The 23,453-nt window shown below is 40.1% G+C and overlaps 1 protein-coding gene and 1 long non-coding RNA gene across 17 annotated transcripts in view; one reads left to right on the top strand and one right to left on the bottom strand.

The window, feature by feature from the left end:
* Positions 1-13,052, top strand: part of C4H4orf19 (chromosome 4 C4orf19 homolog) — a 45,099-nt gene extending 32,047 nt beyond the window's left edge. For 14 of the 16 annotated variants that reach the window (XM_026093757.2, XM_026093756.2, XM_026093754.2 and 11 more), the window contains 2 exons: positions 9,704-9,751; positions 10,781-13,052. In XM_026093757.2, coding sequence (XP_025949542.2) covers positions 9,720-9,751; positions 10,781-11,735 — 987 coding nt within the window. In that variant the 5' untranslated portion in view covers positions 9,704-9,719 and the 3' untranslated portion in view covers positions 11,736-13,052. The remainder of the gene's footprint in view (positions 1-9,703; positions 9,752-10,780) is intronic. The other 2 variants (XR_010389095.1, XR_010389094.1) reach the window with 2 other exon arrangements.
* On the bottom strand, positions 6,750-22,485 carry LOC135328282 (uncharacterized). Its single transcript, XR_010389096.1, has 3 exons — positions 20,049-22,485; positions 14,525-14,581; positions 6,750-11,179 (listed from the first exon to the last, which is right to left on the bottom strand). It is a non-coding gene; the product is annotated as an uncharacterized LOC135328282 (long non-coding RNA).
* Positions 22,486-23,453: the final 968 nt, after the last annotated feature.

Raw genomic sequence — 23,453 nt, 5'->3', positions numbered from 1 at the left:
GTTTGGAAAGCAGGATGTTTTGAGGAGGAGCTAATAGGACTTAACATAACTATGAATATTATTATGTTTTGTGGAAGATCAACAGGCAATAACCAATGGTTACAACCTAAAACAAAATGCCTTTTGCAGAACTGATAGCATCTACTTTTCATTACCTTCTCCTTCTGCCAACACACCTGCAAATCACAGGTGCAGGTGTGCTTAAGCTGTGCTGGCAAGCCTCAGACTTCCTTGCACTGAGATCTGCCTGCCACTGCATCTTAGTTTGGGGCAAAACAGCCACATGAAATAGAGGAAAAAGGGACAACGTGGGGGCAGAAATACCATTGGGACCTGGTAAAAAGCATAGCTAGATGCCTTGGGGGGAGCAGCTGTAAAGAAGGGGAGCAGTTTCTGATGTTTGCACCAAAGCAAACGCTACCTATTCCAGCTAAGGTTATTTGCACTGGCATGTAACAAAGTAGTATTTGATAGAGTTTCCTGAACTACAGATATGTAAGCTAATTAGCACATATTTTTGTAATATCAACACAGTCACACCAAATCTGACCTTTTTCAGCTCTTAGAACGGGAATAGGAATGTAAGCAGATATATCCATTGCTCTGAGCATCCTGGCACTCAGAACAGTTTCTCATCAGATTGGAGCTGGGCATCGCGCTGGCAGAATGCTTTTCCATACTGTTGAGAAATGCCACAGCACACATCTACAATTAGAGCACAATTGTACTGATTGACTCCTGCACAGTAGACACACCTGTCAGCCAGGAGACCACACTCTCGCTTGGATGCTGTCACAAATAATCCAAGGATATAACCTTCAATTTGTACTATTTCATGTATACAGTAATTAATGTCTACTGCTGATGTTGAGATCCTAGAATGAAGAGCACAGCAAGTGCACATTTTTGTCAATTATTATTATTGCAAATTTCCGGATAAACAATACATGTAGATGTTTTCAGATGTCACCACGCAAACAGATGTTAAAACCACAATAGCACAATGCCCATCGGCTCTTTGGTGAGTAGCCATATTTGATGATTAGCTGACGTTTTACTGATGGCTTATCAGGGAAGTGCAGTGTTTGTTATTGACTGTTTCTTATTATTAAATCACTTTGGTCTGTAATTTCTTGGAAGTGTGGGGTAAGCTAGTTAGAAACAATTCTGTGTAAACATCACTTGCTTTGTTTTTCCCTCGTTATGACTGCTTGTATAGCTTCGTCATTTAAGGATTCCCGTCATTTATCGCCTTGCTGAAGTAAAAATATTTTGTGACATCAGAGCTACTTCCTTGGTAATAAAAGAACTACTATATGTCAGAATACTAAGCAACCAAATTTATGAAGCCATATCTGAGGTAGTTCTATAAATTTTCAAATAACAAGCAAGGCACAATTCTCAGGCATAAGAATCTTCATTTTCTAATACCTGCCCTGGTTAAAGCTCCTTTTCTTCCTTGAATAAACTACCATGAGTCTAAATCTATTTCATGACTTCATTTGGAATAATCATAAATAATATCCCTAAGCTCCTACACACGAAAACAACCCCAAACTTCATGCCTTGAATAGCAGGCAAAATACATCAAATTCTCTCCTCATTGAAACAAACAGCCATTGTCTGTACCCAGGGTATAATTAGTACTAGTTGTGTAATATCAGCCACAAGCTTGCCATGTCAGTCACAGAAACACATAAAGAATCGGGCCACTGCCTCAAACAACATACAAGCTATTGGCTTGATTTAGCACGGCCAGGGAGAAAAAAGGGGAGAGGCAGGGAAAAATACATGGTTGGCTTGTGGAGGTTATATTTGGGGATAACCACAATGTTGCATTTCCTTTTTCCTGTGATAGAGCTTAAAGGGTGATAACGAGGATGTGAGTATTCAAGCGAAATCTGAATGAATCAGATGGGGGGCTTGTCAGAGATTTGAAAAGGTCCTCTAAGCATAGAGGAATGGAATAATTTGGATGACAGCAGGTCATATATTCAGTGACTATATGCCATGTCATTCAACAGTACTCAGATTTTAATTCTTCTGAGTAAAATATTTTTATTAATAGAAAATGGTTTTAAGAAATGCAATCAAATAATTTTCAGAAAAAGCTGAGATTTTGGCAGACATAAGTCATAAAGGATACTTTGTATTATTAGGAAAAGTAGAAAAATATCAGAGCAATGGAATTATGAATGTCTTCTTGCAAAAGAAAAAACTGCATTTTCAATCATACTTCTTCAGAAAGTTCTCATCATAAACATAACTGTGCAGTCGCATGTCGTACAATTCCCTTTTAATTCTAACACAGAATCATCTTCAAAAAATACTTACAGATTCTTATCAACAGGTGAAGAGAGAGTAAGGAGGAGTATTTGTATTCATGCAATGATGACATTTATCTGTGAAAAACAGGAGATCTGATCTGAAAACAAATAAGCAGAGTAGCCATAGGGGTCAAACAGCTGAGGTTAAACTCCCATAAGTCACCTCTGTAGTTACGCTGTGGCTGAAGAAGGTTTATATGGTCTTTGATAGGTCCCCCTTCAGTGTCAACTTTCCTCGTGTTTGTGGTTAGCTGTACTGGAGATGCGTGCAAACAGATCAGCTGGTAAATAAGGCCTCAGTGGAGAATAAAACCAACTGGTGGATCTGAGCAGCTCCTCAGCTTTGCTTGTAAAGTAAATGAAAAGAGTACATTTGAGAGAGAGGAGTAATGAAAGGAAGGACAGGCAACTATAACCTTGGCAATAACCTTGCACTAGGCAGGAGGATAGCATAAGGCTCTTTCTGGCAGACGCTCCGACACTCCTTGTTCCCAAATATAGCACATGCCTTCCTCAGAGCAGGAGGATAAAGCAAGCTGCACTAGGAAAAACACTTGCACATCTTCCTTCTCTTGCAGAGCACTGTAGACAGCATGGACTGAACTGTGACTCAGAGCCAAACTGCAGCTCACATTCTCGCACGGGGATTGCGCAGCTAGATAGTCTCACCAGGGCTGGATAGCAAGATGTTTAAAGCATGAAAATGACATATAAGCATTACACCTTAAGAAAGTGTGAACAAAGAATCTGATGTCAATTAAGCTACAGAAAAACAGACAAAAAACCCTGAGGCGGGTTTTTATTGTTTCTATACGGCAGTATATCATATTTCCTCAAGTTAGTTGATTTATTTTAGATTATATACGACAATTCACTTGCTACCTAAAGCCCTATTTTGACAGATTTCCAGACTAAGAATCCATTAGAAAAAAAGGAAGCAGATACTTTTAAAGCTGAGCTGAAATCTATCAGTCTTAATGCAGAGTTAAGCACAGACTTGCTATCAAATTGTTGCCTCCATAACAATTACGCTAAGACAAGAGTTGCCAAAGAATCCAGAGACTTGCTGAAAAACATGCAACATTCTACATGGTAGAATTTTTCACAGTTGTGTGGCTGTCACCTATATGCTAAATTTGACTGTTCCTGCAAAACAGGACTATAACTTTCAGACATAGCAGTACAGATGATCTGGAATTTTGTGAAGAAGTAATTTGTTTTCAGAAGACACTGATCCATCAGCTCCACAGCCTTTCATCAGTGGGTATCAGTCTCCACAATAGATTAACAGGATGGATACTGGGTTCAGGATTTTGTTTTTTTTCCTCTCCCCCTTTGCCAGGGGGGAATTGACTCATTACCTCCAGCCTCAGCATAGTTAGTAGGGTACTTGCTTTGGATGCAGGAATAGCAGGTTCTGAATAGTTCTTTGTATTTGAGGCAAAGTGAAACACTTTTTACGGATGATATTCACCCAACAGTAAGGATTAGTCTGCATACTGTATGGCTAATTAAGCTATATCCCTTTTCTTGTTTCCTTCAAAACCTTTTCCCTATTCTTCCTCTCCTCCCTCTGCCATAGGTTGGTGTTTTTCTACTGCATGTTTAATAGTTCCCTAAATTTCTAATTTTGGTTCTCCTCAGCTCTACCATCTGTCCCACAATCTTTCCGTGTTTCTTTTACATTACCTGTCATCTAGATCAATTGTTGCTCTGCCTCCACCCCCTCAATAATACACTGCGCTTCCCTCCCCCCCGCTTAGGCACGCCTGATTCTCTCGCAGACCTCGGCAGATGCTGAGGACAGCTTTCTAAATCTTTATTAGAGGTGTGAGTGCCTACTCAGCACAGGAGGCAAGCCGCACCTCCCAGCAGGAGAAGCTTGCCAAGTGCAAGAGCTGTCCAAGGTTATTCCCACCCCAAATTCTTTATGTTCTGTCCTTATGCACTTCTCTGCAGACATTTTTCTCTTCCTACATTTGCTTCTGTGAATGTCTCCTAGCTGTTTAGCATTTGGCACCTGTATGAGACCTGGGTAGCAAGAAAACCTAAGTAGATTGTGTGCATGTTAACAGTGAGGAAGGCAGAATCCACTCCGGAGAGAGGGGTTTGTGTCCACGTGGAGGAGATGGGGAACTCAGCCCGGGACCCTGCAGACAGGCGGGCTTCACTGAGAAGGGCACAACGCAGCGGACTGACGGGGCACAGGCTGGCAGGGTCTGGTCTGAAAGGTGCCTCTACTTGAAAAAACGAGCAGAAAGAGGTGCCACAGGCCATGAGGAGATGCAGCATTCAGGCTTAGCAGCCCAGATAGCACATACATAAGAAAAGACTGTTTCCTTTGTAATCTACAGCAGGAAAGGATGGAGGAGAGAGAGAAACCAAAGAAACAGCAAAAGCTCAGAAAGCATCAGTTTTGGATGAGAGTGGGGCGGGGGGTGGGGAGGAACAGAAATCAACCAGCTTAAAAAAATGACTGAGATCAAAAATCCCCAGCCAGGATTAATCAATTTGGGACTTACTAGAAATACCATTTAAATATGTTGTCCGCTCACCTTTCTGCTTCTACACCATGGGGATGGGAGGGGGGCAGATATCAAGTCCGAAGAGAAACCAACACACCAAGAACAAGAAATACATTGGCCTTTTTCTTTCTCCTCACAAGCTTCCAAGAGTGTCGAGAAAGGTTGTTAAACCATTTTTGTTTCACTGAAATAAGTTTGCCCTTCCCTATTCATAACGTTGCCTTTCATTAGTCTCCTGTTTATCCATAATACAGCTACAGTTTAAATAGACAGCACAAGCTGCTTTATTACATAATTTAGAGTCAGATACATTGTGTTTCTCAAATCTCATAAAGTAAAATAGACTTCTCCTAAAGCACATTGTGGCTTTTAATGCAAATTTACATTTTGGAGCCAGCCACCATTTATTCTTGTTGTTCTCAGCAACACACTTCAAGAAAAATCCCATTCCATTCTCTTATTGGATGACAACATTAAAACATGTAACAAGGGACTTCACTTCTCAGCCTCCCCATTTTCAGGATTTATTTTACTGAGGAGACTGTTGTTCTGCTCTCCTCAAATTAAATCCACTTACCACCTCCTTAAAAAACATAGGGGCATTTTTTCCAACTGATTCTAGAACAGATGCTCTTGCTCTTCTATATCTTTTTCTTTCAAACGAAGAAAAGGAGTCACTCTTCTGTAATATCAGACCTTACTGATCTCTGCAAACACTTATTCTAATGTATTATGAGGAAATTACAACTAGACCATCCTTCACACTATCAGCTAAAGGTTTACTGGAGTGGCTGAGGGAACCATACACAGAGTTGAGCCCCTTCCATCTCTTTCAAAGCAAAATATTTTAACTGATACAAGCACTGACGCTGGATGTGCAAACCACAAGGCTGTCCTGCTTCTCTCTCATGCTCTAAGAATCTGATTATTTTAATAGAAACTGGTACAGACTCAACATCACAGACACACCTTAACAGATTAGGTGGCTACTCAAAGTTGAAAAGCCAGAGTTCAAAATTAAGCATTTTAAACCTAGGCCTCCCACATTCCTCTTTCTTGACAGCACCATTTCCTGCAAATGCTCCAAGTATTCCAGTACAAGTCCAGAAAAACAAAAATCTGTACTTTGAATTTTAGTAGAGCTTTAATGCCAGGTGCTGCACTGATGTCCAGAATTAAATGACTACATAATAACCAATGACAGAAATTTACAGGCCTACAGGAATTTCATGATTGAGAAAGAATGATGCCTAGGTTTAATGGCAGTTGACCTGAATTCAGAGCACCTAAATGTTAAGGTCAAGCATTTTACTGCTACTTTAGACAGGCAGACTATTTTGGAGATAGCCCCTAAAGTGTTCTGCAAAGCAGCATTCTAAGTCACGTGTTATTAACCTGAGAATATCTAGACAATTTAGCAGCATAGTATATTTAACAGAATAAAAAGTTTATAACAAAGAAAAAAAATTTTTTGAACAACAAAGAATGCAACATCTTACTCTTCCTAACTTCAGTCTCAGATAACATCATTATCCATTTTTTCAACCATCTAAGCCTCCACCTCCCTTTTTAAAAATGAATCTGCATAGCATATGCTTGCTTCAAACTCCAGACAGGCGCTTACTAACACTACTACTTTTTTATGGAACCATGAAGATCACACAGTTCACAAGTCTTTAGAGTAAGTTACCTAAACAAAATAAGTAGGATTAAAGCATGCTTTTTCATGCTGTAAAAGCAACTTGCTCCCCAGAGTTATTTTCCAACCCTGGCTTGAGAATGTGTTACAAATATGGGGGAGAAGGGCAAGGAACAACGGTCCTCTAATGGTGACATCATTAAACTCTATTCCTACTTGAGGGATGTGAAATAATTTGTAAGATAATACAGCATAAAATATTTTCCATAAGTTTATTCATGCCAGAGGACAAATTCAATTGTAACTAATCAGCTAAAAAGCTTAATACAGTAGCCACAGAGACAATTCAGAGAGTAAATACAAAAAGAAAAAAGAAACATACAGGAAAGTGCTCCTTATGAAAATAACAACAGTAATTCCCATTTATAACTACTTTCTACAAAGATCACAAACCTCTTTACAACCAAATAGAAGAGAGCAAGCAATCAGCACTTCCCAATGGTTAAAACCTATGAGCAAGATTTTTTTTAATTAAAAAATGTTATGAAGCATGGATATCAGCACTCAGTATGAAATTTGTCAAAGAAAAGATTAAACAGAAACCGTCTGACCTGAAGTAACTACACCCAGCTAGAAACAGCATCTGTTCTCAAAACTGGTCTACGTACAAACCTAGAGTGGTTTCACCAAAACTATAACTTTTAAAGCCAAGACAGAGGCTTTGTGGACATTTCAGTGGGCTCACAAGGCAACTGATGGCAATTGAAGTTATCATTATATAGTAGAGCTGGAAAAAATATTTGCATACTCCTAGCCTATGGCAAGCAAGAATTATTGGAGCTTAGCTAGGCCCTTGAAGGAGACTGAACCTAAATCAAATTCTGTTGCCTTTCCCATGAACTGAGACCACAAACAGTTATTGTGGCTTGCCTGACATATGGTAACTTGAATCAATTAACCCACTGGTCAATTTAAAGCAGCTTGTTTTTTTCCAGTTTAGAAGCAAGTTTATGATAAAACTAAAGATGCCAGTTAAACCAAAACAGTGTCCACATAGGACTTAGCTCAACTGAATTTGCTTCAAATCAGTCTTAATCTAAAGAAGGGCTATAGCTAATTCAGCCTTCAAAAAGATCAAAACAAAGTTATATTACAAGTTCCTCTTTGTCTGGCAATGATGACTACATGAGGAGCTCAAATAAGCCTCATGTCTAGCCAAACCTATCCAAATTTCTTTATATGGCAGAGCAACTGCACAGAAGAAAAGCCAGCACATGTGGCCACTTCAACCAGTTATTACCGCATAGTCTTCAGAAGAAAAATTCTGTATGGCAATTTGTGCTATCACATTTTCTAGGTTAAAAGGAAAAAAAAGCGGAGGTGTAGAAGGGAGAATGCATTTCAAGGAGGGAGAGAAGAATCACCAGACAGAGAGGAAGCAAAGCAGTCGGCTTACAGGCCTTCCTGACAGGCGTCAAGCTACAGCAGCTGGCCACTCTTTAGAGAAGTTTCTGCTCCAGAGCACTTCAGGTGAAGACAAGGACAAAGAGTACAGCTATAAGCAGCTATATCCTAGCTAAAGCCAGCTGCTGAATGGCTCCAAGCCCCTTAGAGGCTCTGCAACTGAAGGGACCTGACATCAGGCATTATGTTCAGTGCTGACACCAGAGGAAGTCAGATTTAGAGAAAAAAAGTGAGATAATAAGCCTGTACCACACAGAGCTTTGATTGCAATTTCTGCTAGCACAAGTGGCACACAGTGCAGGCCACACCTGGTAAGAATAAATCAATACTATTTTCCTTTGGTGTTTCATGAATAAATCACTCTAGTAAATACCCTGACCTTGCACCATCAATTTCCGCCTTACTGTGAAGGGAGCTGCTGTCCCTAGGCAGCAGCAAAAGTATGTGAAGTGGTAGAGCATATTGAGAAATAGAGAGGCCTGAATAACAACAGGTAAAAAGAGATTTACAATGCATCCTGGCTCCATTAACACAAGCCAAGATAGCCCCAACCCACAGAATTAAGAATGTTTTGTTCAAGGATTTGGGAGGTTCAGATCTGTCTCTTCACTTTAGGTTCAGAAAATAAAGGTTCTCAAGGGCCCATATTAACAAACTATTTCTGCTCATACTAAAAGACTTCATTGTTATGAACCACATAACAGGTGGTGCTTAGCATCTCACTAAATCAGGCAATGATGCACGTACACAGAAACCTTGCAGTATACAGACATGTAGTAAAACGCAGCGTTTTGACAGCTCTGGTCAAACTTAGAAGAATTTACTCTAGTAAAATACAGGTGCAACACTTGCACTGAGCATAATAAAGTACCAATCCCAGCAATATGTCTGCATCTAACCAGAGGAATAAGGGATAGCCCTACGAGCAATGTCACCACAGTTAGCTGTCGCAGAGCCAACAGAACTGGGGCAGGAGTTATTAGGAAAGAATAAGTCTATGGTTCCCCAAATCTTGAAAATACTGCATTTGCAGTTCCCACCCCTCATTTAAGAAGGGCATAGAAGTCGGTAAGATCCAGACGAGGATGACAAGGACCATCTAAAGCCATGACAGATGGGTAACATTTAAGAAAGCTAGGATTCTTCAGGCTGAAAAACATAACTAAAGGGGGAGTACAGGACCTGTAACAGAGTGACAATAGGAAGAAATGCTCACTTGTCTCCTTTTAATACAAAAACTAGAAGACATCAAATACTGCTAGTAGGAAACAGGATCATATCAAACAAAAGCAGGTGGTTCTTCAAGTAGTGCAAAGCTGAGCTATGAAACTCCTCACTACAGGATGTTGTGGATACTAACAGTTTAACTGAGTTCAGAAAACACGTGGACAAATTCATGGAAGAGAAGTCAATGGATACCAAATACAGAAACACTACTCCCTGAATTACGATGCTCCAAGCCACGAAGCTGCTGGAGGCTAGGAAAATACTGTGGGAGAACACCACTACATGCTTAAGATGTTAACTTCTTCCCCAGATGTCACCTAAAGGCTATTGTTAATGCAATATAGGAACCTAGAAAGGCCTTGAACTGTACTGCACTAGATCACTCTTGTGTAGGCATTTCTTTTTAACCAATAAAACCCTTCTAAACATAAGCATCATTTTCAATGCAATTGCCCATGCATTAATTTCATAATACTTCACTCATTTCCCCTCTCCCTTGCTTTCCCTCTCTCTCTTTTCAGATTAAAGAAAATCCAGATGGGGTGCAGGTGCTGCAAAATGATACAAAGGTACAACAGAACAAAAAATGCTTAGACTGAAAAAAAGAAAAGCACTAAAACATATGTCTGTGCTCCTCTATATTTGTTGCTTAAATTAAGACTATTTACCAGCTTGGAATTAACACAAAATTTACAGTTTTTATAAAGTCATGTCAGAGCACAGGTATTCTGACTTCCTATGAACATCCTTTTGATTTATTGTAATCAAGGTTCATTTCTGTATTTCCTAACCCACAGAAAAGTTGTGTGGCATTCAAAATTCATCTTCACCAAAGTTTTTTCTCAGTTAGTAGAGTGAGAAGAACAGACTTTGTCAGATCCTTCCTCTCCCCTAAACACTGAAAATGAGCTACAGATCCTTGCTTCCATAGCTTTTAAACGTAGTTAATTGTGAGAACAACTCCCATATCAAAAGTCTCTCTCAGTAGAAGTTTGCCAGTTCTAGAAAGACAACACTTCAGCCCCACTTGATGATCGCTCCTGACCACATCTCTAAAACGGGTAAGGAAGCAGGAAAGAAAGCTGATGATATGAAAGAGAAGAAAGAAAGAAGAAAGAGAGGCTTTGAAAGAAATAACTTGAGGAAAAATTAGGAGGGTGAGAAAAACAGTAAAGAGAAAGGAAAGAGGAGAAGACAAAAATACAAAGAGAAAAGGACAAAGAGACAAGACTTGAGAGGAAGAATGGGGGGGGGGATAGATTTTGGCAGTTACATGAGGACATATTAAATAAACGGTCTGTATGATGACTACTCGTTGGCTAATCTACCCTCAAGAGGAAATAAAAAATAAAGCTGGAAACATGGAACAACCAGCTGACATCTTTCTGTGCTCCTGGTGAATCTCACTCCAGGAGTTAGTTACTGTCTCCCGCAGGAGACTGCAGGCTACAGCACAGTTCATCATGGCATTCACATCACAGGTAAAGCTTAGTGGCATGAGTTCCTCAAGACCGTCGGCTTAAGTTAAGCATAATCCTTTTTCATATTCTAATTAACAGCATAATTAACATTTCCTTTATAAATTTTCCCTACACCAGCTATATTTTTGATCCAGAAGAAGTACAATCACCTGGATACACTCACGAAGTGAACAGCTACAAACAAGATGAGCAAGACAGCAATAAATTCAAATTCAAACAGAATAGTGAAATTCAAGAACACAGAAATGAACTCCGGAAGGATAAGTTAAAGAGAACAGAAAGTAAAAATCAGGTAAATTGTACAAAAGAAACTCTCTGGAACCACAGAGGAAATGCTTTTCAAGAGGACGGCCTCGTGAAGTGTGTTGCAAAGCTTGCTGTTGCAGTCAACGGTGGCAACTCCTGCGCAGGCACACACCCCAGTCTCAACTCCAACAGAAGCCCCATGAAGGAAGCCAGTGAACAGGGAACCTCCAGCTTGTCAGCAGAGTCTTCTTCAGCCAGCATCAGAGACTTCTACATCAAACCAAATCAGTCTGGTCAAAAATTTGACCTAGAAACAGGCAATCACAGTAAGTCAGCCTGTAAAGAGCCAGATAGTATTCAAGGTAGGAACTGCCACCCGGCAGGGGAAAACACCTCTCTCATAGGAAGTGCCATACTAGAGACACAAAATAATGCCATACAATTGCCAGATGTAGATTATCCCCAAAATGGCAGCCAAACCAGGAACTATGTTGAAAAAGATAGCTTTTCAGTCAATCATGCACATTCAGATCAAAACACCAGGCCTTCGGCAAAACAAGACCCAGACCTTTATTTAACTCTGCCTCTGCACATGAAGGAAAGCAGTACTGAACCTTTTAAAACTTACTCTGTAAGCCTGAGTGAGGACATTCCCGATGGTATCATTGCCAAAACCCTCAGAAAAGCAGCACAGGCACCCACAGACCCTGACCACAAAGATATTAATGGAGAAATTGAGGAGGAAGACGCAGAAGTGGCAGCAGCTCTGGCTGCACTGGAAGCTGCAACTGCAGGGGAAGATCTGGAAGATGATGATGAGTACTAGATGAAGGTTTCTTTCTAATATACTGATGATCTTATTCTGGATCTAAATGAATACATGTGCTGTACACATGGACCACTGTTATGAACAGCACAAATAAAAGAAATTGGGACTCTGTCCCTTCAGCTGTTAAAATATGAACCTTTAATTTCTACTGCCTAAGGTACAGAAGACTCCCTTGGCTAATGGTAATAATAAGACCTTCTCTGAGAGGCCAACCAGGAGGGCAAAGTATCCTTTGTTTGCACAGGATATTCTGCTGTATGCCCACCTCACCTGGGCTCATGCAAATATTCCCTTCAGGTCTGAGCCTCGGGAGGATCTGTGAACACTGTACGTTTCAGGTTTGCAAAGCTTCCATTATTTAAAATAGAACTACAGAAACCACAGAGTTAGAAACCACAGATTTTCATGATGTTAGCACAAAACTGATGCAAAGTTCTATGGTCTAATAGAGTATAAAACAAGGCAGGCAGCTTGGCTTACATTTCACTGTGGTTACAGTTCCATCCCAGTTTAAGCCTGAATCCATGCATGTGTAGCTGGGGGCAGGACAACCTCATCTCTTCCCTTACACCTGCCCTGGACCTTTTCTGAATCCGCAGCGACCTGCTTCAGTTGATTAAAACAGCAGAAGCTTAACCCAATTCAAGAGTGAATAGTTTTCTGCTCGTTTAATGAGCTGAAGTAGCTCACAGAAAAATCGCACATGCGGTGTCAGAGGTGCTGAGGAGTTGGTCCAAACTCAGTCCTGCTGGATAAGGAGACTAAGATTGTTGTGAAACTGCAGCCTGAGAGCCTCTCAACTCTCCTAAGTTTTGCAGCACAGTTCACTTGCCTTAACACTACAGTTTGCAGACAGGCTGTGTCTCAACACTACAGTTTGCAGACAGGCTGTGTCTCAACACTACAGTTTGCAGACAGGCTGTGTCTCAACACTACAGTTTGCAGACAGGCTGTGTCTCATAAGGTCCACAGCGAGATACATTCTGTTCATACACAGCGAGAGCCTGTGTGGTCCCCTCTCTGACTCCACTGCAGTCCCTAAACTTAAAGCAGGAAAGGTATCGCGCTTCCCAGTTAAGCAAAAGACTTGAAAATGTCAAGCCTGTATTTTGGAGTGTTTACTCTTTCTCTGATCTTCACACTAGCATGTTAAACTTGCTCTTGTTAGAGAGACTGACTTGGTGCTGTCATGCCATCAAAAGTTGGATCTTAATGGCTGAAATAGAAAGTGCTTGAAATTTTATTTTGACATTTTGTGGTTTCCGAGTCAATTGTAAACTCTTAATAAAACTATTTTAAACATATGAAAGATCATCTGGTGGCTTTTGTACTTTATGCATTTTCTGATCATGTAACAGTTACATAAAAGAAATATTGTAAAATTTACCCTTTGTTAGATACACAAAAAGCACCAACTATATATTTGCCAACAGTAAATGCAGAATCCTAGCCTAATCAGTAACACAATCTTATCTAAAGATAAGAATATTAAGAGGTAGGGTTTTTAAGCAATGTGTAGATATTTAAAGTATTTGTTTAAATGCAGATTCCCTTTTTTCTTCCAAATACTACAAAGCCAATCAAGATTTCCATTTTTCAAAGTGTTAATGATATTCCTGAAGTGATTTAAAAACTAAAGTTTCAGCTTCAAGACAACTAAACACAGCTAAAGATCAAAGTCACCATATTGTATCTGTAAAATAAAAGTTTTGTGTTTTAAAAATATTATAGTAGTATTCATTCTTTCTCTAGCACCCCCTTCCCTTTTCAGTCCAAGTTATATGTGCAACTGCTTTGTGACTTGTAAAGATGCATTAGCAGTAAATCACTATGCAAATTCCAGAGAGACCTGCAAAGCTGAGAAGCAGCATTAAGTAGTAACATTCAGTACAGCACTTCTAAGCTTTTCATAGGTGCCTATAAATTTTATACACGCATATGTGTATATCAAACATTACTATAATATTGAGCCACAGTGGGAAACTATTTGCACATTACATATTACCAGTTATGGCTATGATGGGAAATAGCGTGTGTCTGCTTTTATATTGTGAAGCTAACGCTCTATGCAAATACAGCCCCGCTGTCCCCCGCTGTCTCGGGCACAGTCGACCCCAGCCCCGTGGGTGCCTGGCCTGACCCGGCCCTGCAGCAGGGCCCGATGCCCAGGAGTGCAGCCGCCTCCAGCCACCCAGCGCCCTGGCAGGGCGCTGAGACAGGCCCTGGCTGCGAGTGCGGCCAGCACAACAGATTATGAGAAGAGATCTAAGTCAAAAATGCTGAAGAAAAAAATGCCACGAACACCCTAGGAAATCTGTCCAACTTTTCAATATCCTCTTGATTAGATTTTTTTTGTAACCTTCTACCTAAGCTTTTGTTGCAGATCAGAGCAAATTTTGGGCTTGCTTGCTGAGAATTAAAACACACTGTAGGCCTGCACCTCTTTGCATGGGATGTTAAAAACAAACATGTTCCCTCAGCACCTCAAAGCAGGCAGCTCTTGTACGGTTGTAACAAATGTGTTGCATGCTATGGCCCATAATCCTGGGGCCCTGGACTTAAATCTCATGCAAGGGATCAGCTGGGCCATTAGCATCACATTTATTGCAAACCAAGTTCCTATTGCAAAAAAGACAATAAAATAAGTATACTCGTTGTGCAGAAAACAAGTGGTCAGTGCTTCTCTTAGCAGCAAAAAGATAAGTCACCTTACACCTCAAATCTGCAGGATAGAGAGAGCTTCCATAAATCGGATGAGGCATCTCCAACATTCAGACTTTTCTCACCTGCCTTGTGCAGCTTCCCACCTGGCTTCCTTCCCCTTCTGCTCCACCATTTCGCAGCTGAAAGAGACAGTATCAAGAATTCTTAGCCATTTCTTCACATGAAGTGAAGCCTAAATATTTTGGTTTTCCTTTGATACAAAAGGAATTAACATGAGTGAGCTGGCTCCCCAAAACATCTGTTTTTAATGTTTCTGTATTTGATGTATTTCTATCCAGCTAAGTGTAAAGACATACATGTAGTAGTAAATAACAGATAACAGGATGGAAAACTATTATAAATAGCAGCAGTTCTAAGAAAGACTCTGTATCTTGGAAGCTCAGGTTTTACTGATTATCCTCTGAAGCTAATGATACAACTTAAAAGAATATTGTAGTATTTCAGTACATAAAAAATGAAATATTGAGTAGGAGTAAAAACATTACTTCCTCATTTGACAGTGGATCACCACTGGATTACTATGAAAAAATTTTCATACCACTGCAGAGATTACAAATACGTCAACAGTAATGGCAAACAAGCAAGCAGCCCAGCCCACAAGACTCAGGTTAACTGACTTCACTCTCAGAGAGACTGTTATGGGGCAACATTGCTTACAGAACAATAGTAGAAACTGAAATCCAATATTGCGGAATTGTTTAGTCTAGCAAACAAAAGCGTAACAAGAAGCTGGAACTTGGAAATAGATAAATTCCACACAGATCTTTTTTTTTTCTTTTAAAGAAACAAAGGCAATCAGCCAGGCAAATGTTGCTATGGAGACTTCTCATTAAAAATAAAAATTCAGTAAAGTCTATTACTTTCTAAAAGATCCTTCAGAGCTGATTGCTTTAAAGTAACTTAAAAATACCAATTATCATCATTTAAATCATGAAACAAGAAATGCTGATTTTAAGATGAACAAAATTAATTTTGACCTTGTGTCGTATTTGTAGTTTTGATTTCCTAAATGCGATGTAATTTTCCAAGAGATTAATCCCTGCTGATGTACCACATTTTGTTAAATCAGAACAGAATATATCAACATTTCTTAAAGCATGGGTATATGGTATTTTATATATTTATTCAAATGCTTAAGTTGTATATTTTAATTATGTTGAAATGATCAATCTGAATAGATTATTTATCTTGAATTGTGATGTCTCCGTTTGCATGTAGATGATATTGGAATCCATCTAAACTGCAGAAGAACGACACTTCAAAATTAAAACTTCTTTAACATGTTCAATACATAAGAAAGCAAATTTATCAAAGTCATAGTCTACATAAACTAATCCATTTTTAAAGGAAGTATTACCAACACAACTGTTTCAGACACTGTTTGCTTCTACATTTCAGAATGCCTTCATCTCAAAGTTTGAGTTTTTGTTGAAGTAGACTAAGAGCTTTTTATTGAATTTTCCAACAAGAATTGCCCTTGGCAAGGAATTTTTTTTTCTACCATCACAAAATGAAAACACTTCAGCTCCATCCCTGGCCAGGATTTCCAAATTTCACACTCCAAGTTGTTTGTCTGCATACATGAATCTGGGGACTCTTTCCCCATTAGAAATTTCCCTTGGGAGTTTAGGGAGGTTTGTTTTAAAACTCTTCCTCATTTTGAGCCTTCACATTCATTTCCTAAACTTCAAATCAGGCAATCCTTGAAATTGAACTGGTTGGATAAACTGAAAAAAGTAATGTTCATTCTGCAGCCACAGGTAAGAGTACTCCTCATTCAGCCCTTCAGCAATCTGTCCCAGGAGCTTAGCGACTTTTTCCATTTCAACCTATGAGCCGCTGAAATTCTAAAAAAAGCTGAATGTGCTTCCCAGTTTGTACAATAGATGACAGAAATGATATGCCTTAATGTAAGCAGTCATGATTTAACAGTTTAATTCTTTTTATTTTTTATTGTTAAATACAATTTTAATTTTGTTAACATGGTTTAATCCAACTTAACAACAGATCTCTATTATATAGCTTGTGCTCCACTTCTCTTGGGTGGTGCCCGACTGTCTGAACCCCTTTCCTTGCCCCACCACCTCTTCCTCCTTCAACATGAGGAGAGCAACTTTCCCCTGCACCATTTAATTCAAACATGATTCTGTCAGTGAATCTCTAAAGATGACGGCTATCTTGATTTTGTTTTTAATCAGTTTGCTGAAGGACAACTCACAAGCAGCCAGTTCACAACCATCATCATTAACAATCTACACTGGTTACACCACTCCCTGCTCTGAATCTTGATTGCAATGACTATAGATTAAACTGCATTTAATAGGTTTCTGCTGTACTTCGCAATTCAAATCTATATGTTGCCAAATGAAAAACCTTTTATTCTATAGCAAAACAAACAAAACAAGTCCTTCAGGAAATACAGCTTCCTGATACTAAGCCAGGCTGTAGGTGACTTTAAGAAAAACTACTGAATCAACCCTACAATAAAATTGCGTCACATGCAGGCTGTGGTTTTGTTTGCTCACTGAGCTCGTGGCTGTTTACACTGCGCAGGAGATTGGCTTGGTTCTTCGGAGGGAACAGAAGCGGAGCAGGAGCAAGGCAATGCCCTCAGCTACTCACCTTCATCTCAAGGAGGGCCACAGATTTTCAAGAACATGTAACCACATATGCTCTCCTCTGCTCTTAACACTTGGAGCTGTACCAAGAGACAGCATGTAAATCACCTGGACTTACCCAAAAGGAGAGCAAGTTAAAGTGACAACGGCAATACAACTGAGTACATGGAGCAAAATGAATGTACGAATAAGATTTAAGAAACGCTTAAGGATTTGAAGACACATGGTAGGGAGATTTGGCTAAGAATCTGGAATGAATAACATAGGTTGCTTCCACCTCTTGTGTCTAATGGTTACTTTCCAAATAAAGCTTTGCTTTCCTCTAATTCTTATTTGAGGACTTCTTTCAGTAATAAGATGATACCAAATTATCACAGGGACATTTATCAGATTAGTTTCTCCATGCAATTCTCAGAAAAAAATAAGACTCATGCAAATTTCAGTATTTCCAATACAAGATATTGGAAGTTATGTGAAGAGACTTTGCTGTGACCAAAGCCAGTATGAGTTGCCCCCGGTAGGCCCATGTCTCTCCTGAAAAAGCTATCTCCAGAACTGAGGAAACACTACAGATTTTCAACCCAATAAATTTCAGTTTGGTAGACAAAATGTGACAGAGGTTAATCTAAAAGTATACTGCACACTTTGCCAGAACAACACTGCTCTCTGATCTAGGTTACTGTTAATTTCTAGTGATTAATCTATTTATGCAGACTTGCATATGAAATACATCTAGTTAGCACCTATGAAAAAGAATCATACTAAAGGCCCAACAGTAATCATATCCGAAACAAGTCATCAAAAGCTGTGCAAAATAATACACATATCCCACCCTAATTATGAATTACTTTTCCAGAGTCACGCATTCGTGTTAATTAGCAACTGATGCAGGCAGCTATTGTTTCGACACGAGCCACACAGATCCTGTTCATGCTCGTCTCTTCGATTAAAAATTTGGCTTAGGGAGAAGTTTACGTTTGTTCCTTTTAATAATTACAGCAGGACTTCCAAGGCCAACACCAGAGCACCGGCGAAGCAGAAAGCTGCCCAGGAGAGCAGAGCATGGCGATGGCAGACGGGGAGCTGCCGGGCTCGGCCCAGGCCTCCGCTCTGCCACCGGCTTGGGAGGAGACAGCCAGGGAGCAAGGGCTGCTGCTGGCAGGCCTGGCCGCTTCCTTGCCCCTACATTTCCTTTTCTGGGACACAGGACACTCACCTGTAGGTGAGCAAAAGCCAGTTGTAGAGAAACCTTGTGCTACCTCTGATTAGGTTAATGCTATAGCTACTCCCCACCCAGTCCCCACCCAAGAAAAGAAAAAAAACACTTGATTGAATAATCAATAAAAGCTTCAATGGCTCCCTCTGCTGCCAGTAAACGCAGATTTCAGCTGAGTTGAGAAATTTTGTCAGGTCCATCCATGTGTATGTGAACATGTATCTACATACGTTACATATGTACATACACACATATAGAATCTTTGGGAAACAAGCACTGAAAAATACTTACTCTCCTAAATCTGCTGCCTTCAAAGGGTAACTATTTTAACTATATATCAAAATACTGAAGGTCACTAATTAAAGTATTAACTATCTTCATATGAGCCATATCTCATTTCATATCATCTAGTATGGCAAAAGATTATCTTATTCAATGCAAAAACCACACTATATTACATGGGTACCTAGCTGGATATATAGTGATGCATACTGCAGATAGTTGGAGAAAAAACAGGAAATGAAAGTATTACACCTAAAATATATATATATGCATTCCCATATGCATTTAGAGTGAACCACAGACCTGAAGGTACTTCAAGCAAGGGCATTCAGATAGCTAATTTTTAGGACAGTATGACACAGTCTCTCTCTCAGACTGCTGCCCTTACTGTCGTTAGCATTTCTTGCAGCATGGTTCTCTTCCTCTCAAGTTTCTGCAAGACTTTCATGCTCCCACTGCTGCCTCCTCTCTCTGCTTGCTCTTCTGCCATCAGGACTAGCAAGGATCATCTAAGTTTATTAGCTTGGACTCTGCAATGTACCTCAGCCACAAAATGGTGCTCTAGGGTCACTGTCCTACTATATCTCTAAGGAAATAGCATCACTAATTAAAAAAATCCAGATACTTTTCACCATTTTACCAAGAAGTCATTTCAATCTTACAAAAGCGCCTTAAAAAAAAGTGAAGTATGTATCTTCATATTACTCGCAAGTAAGGCAGCCCTTGTACCAGAATTTTGGAGCAGGTCTAGATGACAAAGCAGCACCTTGAACTCTGTTTTCGCTGCTGTGCCTACCTACAGTAGCTACCACTAGGGAAACTGTGCTTCATTTCTTACCAAATCTCTGTCATATCAGATATAGAAAGTTTACCAAAACAAACGCTCTCTATTGCCTGTGCCCTGGCCACTGTTTCAGTAACTTCAACACAACCTGTACAAGCACAAGTGCCTCCTGCCCACCACTGCTACATGCTTGGCAAATCACCTGCCCAGAAGGAACGGGACTAAAAAGACTGACTGAAAATAAGCAAGGAAGAGATAGCTAACAAGGGAAGTGAGGGGGAAAAAAATTGGAAAGGTTTACACCTGTAAAGTAAGCAGTTACACTGACAGAAAACGTATTTGCCAACATAACCCCTTTTGTGGAAGCCAGCTAAGCTATAGCAATAGCAAAGCTTGATGCCATTACATTTCTATGGCCCTAGGGGTTGCATGGATACAATTTAAAGAAAAGCTACTTCACTTAACATGCAGTTCTCTGCAAAGACTATACACAGATGAAGACTAAGAAAGCCAGACTGCATTTCCAGAACGAGATGGCCAAGCACAACCCACATGACATGTGGTCTGGAGCAAGATCCGTCTCACAGACAGCTTGGTGTAAGAGATCTTTTCCAAACTCACCAGCAAAACATACCACCAACCCACTCATACCCCCCTCTCCACCAAATAACTACAAGTTCACTCACCTTTACGGCACAGACAATTTTCGAACATTGCCTGTGTATCTTCCACTATCTTCAACTTCCAGCTGTAGATCAGTGCTAGCAGCTTGGGATTTCTCCTGTCTTCTCTTCTCCAAGAGTTAGAAGAGTCTCCTACCCTCCCATTAGCAACAGCTCAGCTTTCTTTTTCCCATCTTCCTCCAGCCTTACACATCTTTTTATAACTTTGCTTCATTGGATGATTTAAGTCTGCCAGGTACACAAGCTGGCTACGTGCCTTCTCACCCTGTGGAGTGGTAGTTCAAAAAAAAATCAGCCAGCCCTACCACCGGTGCTTCTCCTCAGGCAGAGGGGAGAAGAAATGGTGCATCCAGGGCAACAGCTTCTGTCTGCAAGAGAAGACCAATGGCACCTTATTGCAGGCCCCTATAACTGAAAAATTAACAAAGGGACAGAAAACAAGAAAGAGAAATGGAAATGTATTAGCAGCATTAGTATAAGATACCCAGTACTTTGAGCCTAACTTCACAATTTCCTCAAAATTCCCACTGAAACAAATACAGGACTTTATAAAACACTGAGGTAAAAAAAAAAACCCTGAAGTCCATCTTTATCTAGTTAAGTCTTGCATGTTGTTTGTTCACATTAGATAGCCAAGGCTTAATCATTCCGCACCATGTTTTCTTGTTTCTACATGATTGATAGTATTATATGCTCAGCAAGCAAAAGGAAAGAACATGAGTAAATGGCACAGAAACCATGGTTCAAATGGATGCAAGTTGATTTGCACTGCCATTCGTGCCATCCAGCTGGGGACACAGGTGGGAGTATTCAGCAGTCATTAAACATCCAGGAAATTTACCTCCTGAGGAGGGAGGGAGGCTCATGTTTCAACCCAGGAGGTGTTCTCAGCATCACCAATCCAGAGTAAACCAGCTCTCCTCTTCCCACCCCAAGAGATGAATAGCCTCAGAAAAGAGACTTTTTAATCCACATCCCTTTGTATCAGTATGCAGCAAGCACGAGCTCAATTAATCTGCAGGAAATTTACCTGACACCCTATTCTGTCTTTTCTTACCACGCTATCTGCAACTGTCTTCCCCCTTCCGTGCATTTAGGTTTGACTTGAGCACCCAGCACCAGAGCCCACCTTCCCCCACTTCTCTCCAGCAGCTTTTAAGGGAGCCCTGGCTCCCCCAAAGGCTGGGGTGCCCTGCTGGCTGCCTCAGGGAACAAGCAGCTCTTCCTCGGAGGCCTTCCAAATCACTTCTCCCATCAACCACACAGGGAATTCGGGCACTTTAGGCAGCCTAGTTTGCTGGGCATCTAAGCTACAGGCACAGGTTTGGTGCTTAAAACTGGTGTAGTGCATTCCACATCAGGTCTCTGAGGGAGCATCATGCAAAAGGAAGCATGATGCCTCTTCCTCCTCCTGCCCTGTTTTTGAATAAAAGTGGCTCTTACTAATGATCTCCATCCTGTGTGTGTGCATTTGGCACATTCAAACCACATTGGGAATGCTTGGCTCCACCGAGGAAGCCTTAAACTAGAGGATAAAACCTAACTAACTCAGTCAAGACAACAGCAGTTCTGGATAGGTACAGCGGCCAAGCTAAAACTTACTTAGGCCTTTCCCCCCACCACCACCACAGAACTTAACAAGATTTACTCTTGTGCTGAGGAACCTCAATTCTGCTTGTTTCATATAAAAATCAAAATGCAAGTTTACCTCATCCTCATCTTTTCAGACTCAGTATACCAACATTGGTTTAGTTTTCTTTACAGAGGTCACTTCACTTCCTGCAGTACAAAATTTCTTTGAACAAGATCTCTACCATTTCCTTGAGGGCTTTCTAGAGACACTGGATTCTGCTGTAGATATGCTGTAGCTGTCAATTCATAAGAGAAAGTAAACTGAACTCCCTCCTTTCTTTTGAGCCATTTCCCCCCTTCCTTGCCCTTGAAATCTTGCAATTCTGAACTACACAACATTGCTGAAATCTTATGTTACGTTCCTAGCTCCAGAGCTCAAACTATAATTTAGATCTTACTCATTTCCTCTCAAGTACTGCATCTCCCTACAGCTGCAAAAATCTACCTTCCCTGTAAGTTTATTGGTGTATTAGGTTCCCTCCTTCCTCTCCAGCTCCATTTAATGCCATGCCTCCATAATGCCTTTGATCCCAAAAGATAATCTTAAGTTTTGTACTTTTGTATTCAAGCCAGAAAACACGAATATCAAAGGCAAAGAGACAGATCTAAGGCACATCTCTTACCTTTCCTATATAACTATTTTAGTAATTGAACAACAACAACAACAAAAAAAACAGTTAATTAACATTCAAAAGTTATATCCATATAGTTCAGGAATACTTGAACAGCTTCCGTTAATTTCTACTTAAAGTGCGTAGATGCAGCACCCAGCCCTAGACCTGGAATAAATTGAAAAGGTGGGGGGGGGGGGGGGGGCACTCTACATGAGACCAGCTGGCTAAAACAGTCTTTCCACAAATGACATATACAAAACACTTGTGAGTAGAGGAATCATATGAGGTATCATTTTGTCAAGTCTTTGTACCTGTGGGGAAAAAAGGGAAAGAAATCAGAAAGTAATGAACTACCAAGTACACTATAGCCTGCTTGTCAACTGAGTGTTGGTTACAAGCATGCTTAGAAATATGAGAAAAGAAAATGTTTAATTCTTACCATGTTTTAAGAATACGTTGTACATCTACTCTGTACTCTTTAATAAAATACTATTTTGCCTATAAAGATATATTTAGCTCCATCATCAGTTCTGCTAAATCAACCTGCAATAGGATCCTTAATTTTTGCATAATCCTCTAGCAAAAAATAAAGTGCGTGTGTTGGGGGGAAAACAGAACAATCGCCGACATAAGAAAAATTTCCTTCTGCAAAACATTCTTCCCATTTCTTTTGAGGATTCATCTATGTTGGTCAAGTTGTAACAGCATTCCACAGAAACTTTAATACAGTAAACCTATTTCAGCATATGCTTATATCGCCTAATAAAAGAACATGCATTACATAAAATGACAATGATCTGTCCTTACATTTTCTATTGTATACAGAAGAACAGAAGAAACCATGAGAATGGGAACTAAAAAGTGTCATAAGCTTCTATAAATTTCACTATCAGCAGTAATGTCTGAATTTTTAGAAAATTGAGGCCTGAATAATTCTTTTTTTAATTCTGAATATAAACCACAGCTGTAACTACTCAACAGAACTCAGGCCTCATTTGTGTCATGCAGCTAAAAACATCAAAATAAAGAACAAAAATCTGAAAACAGGGCAGTACCCTGATAATCACATATGCGCTAGCCACAACAACTTGCTTTGAGCCTCCTTTAGACTATTCATACAGCAAATCTCTTTTAATGCCATTTACAGATTGCAGTCATCTGT

The sequence above is a fragment of the Dromaius novaehollandiae genome, chromosome 4, assembly GCF_036370855.1.
Source record: "Dromaius novaehollandiae isolate bDroNov1 chromosome 4, bDroNov1.hap1, whole genome shotgun sequence".
NCBI classification, from domain to species: Eukaryota; Metazoa; Chordata; class Aves; order Casuariiformes; family Dromaiidae; genus Dromaius; species Dromaius novaehollandiae.
This window is presented reverse-complemented; position numbering and strand designations above follow the sequence as displayed.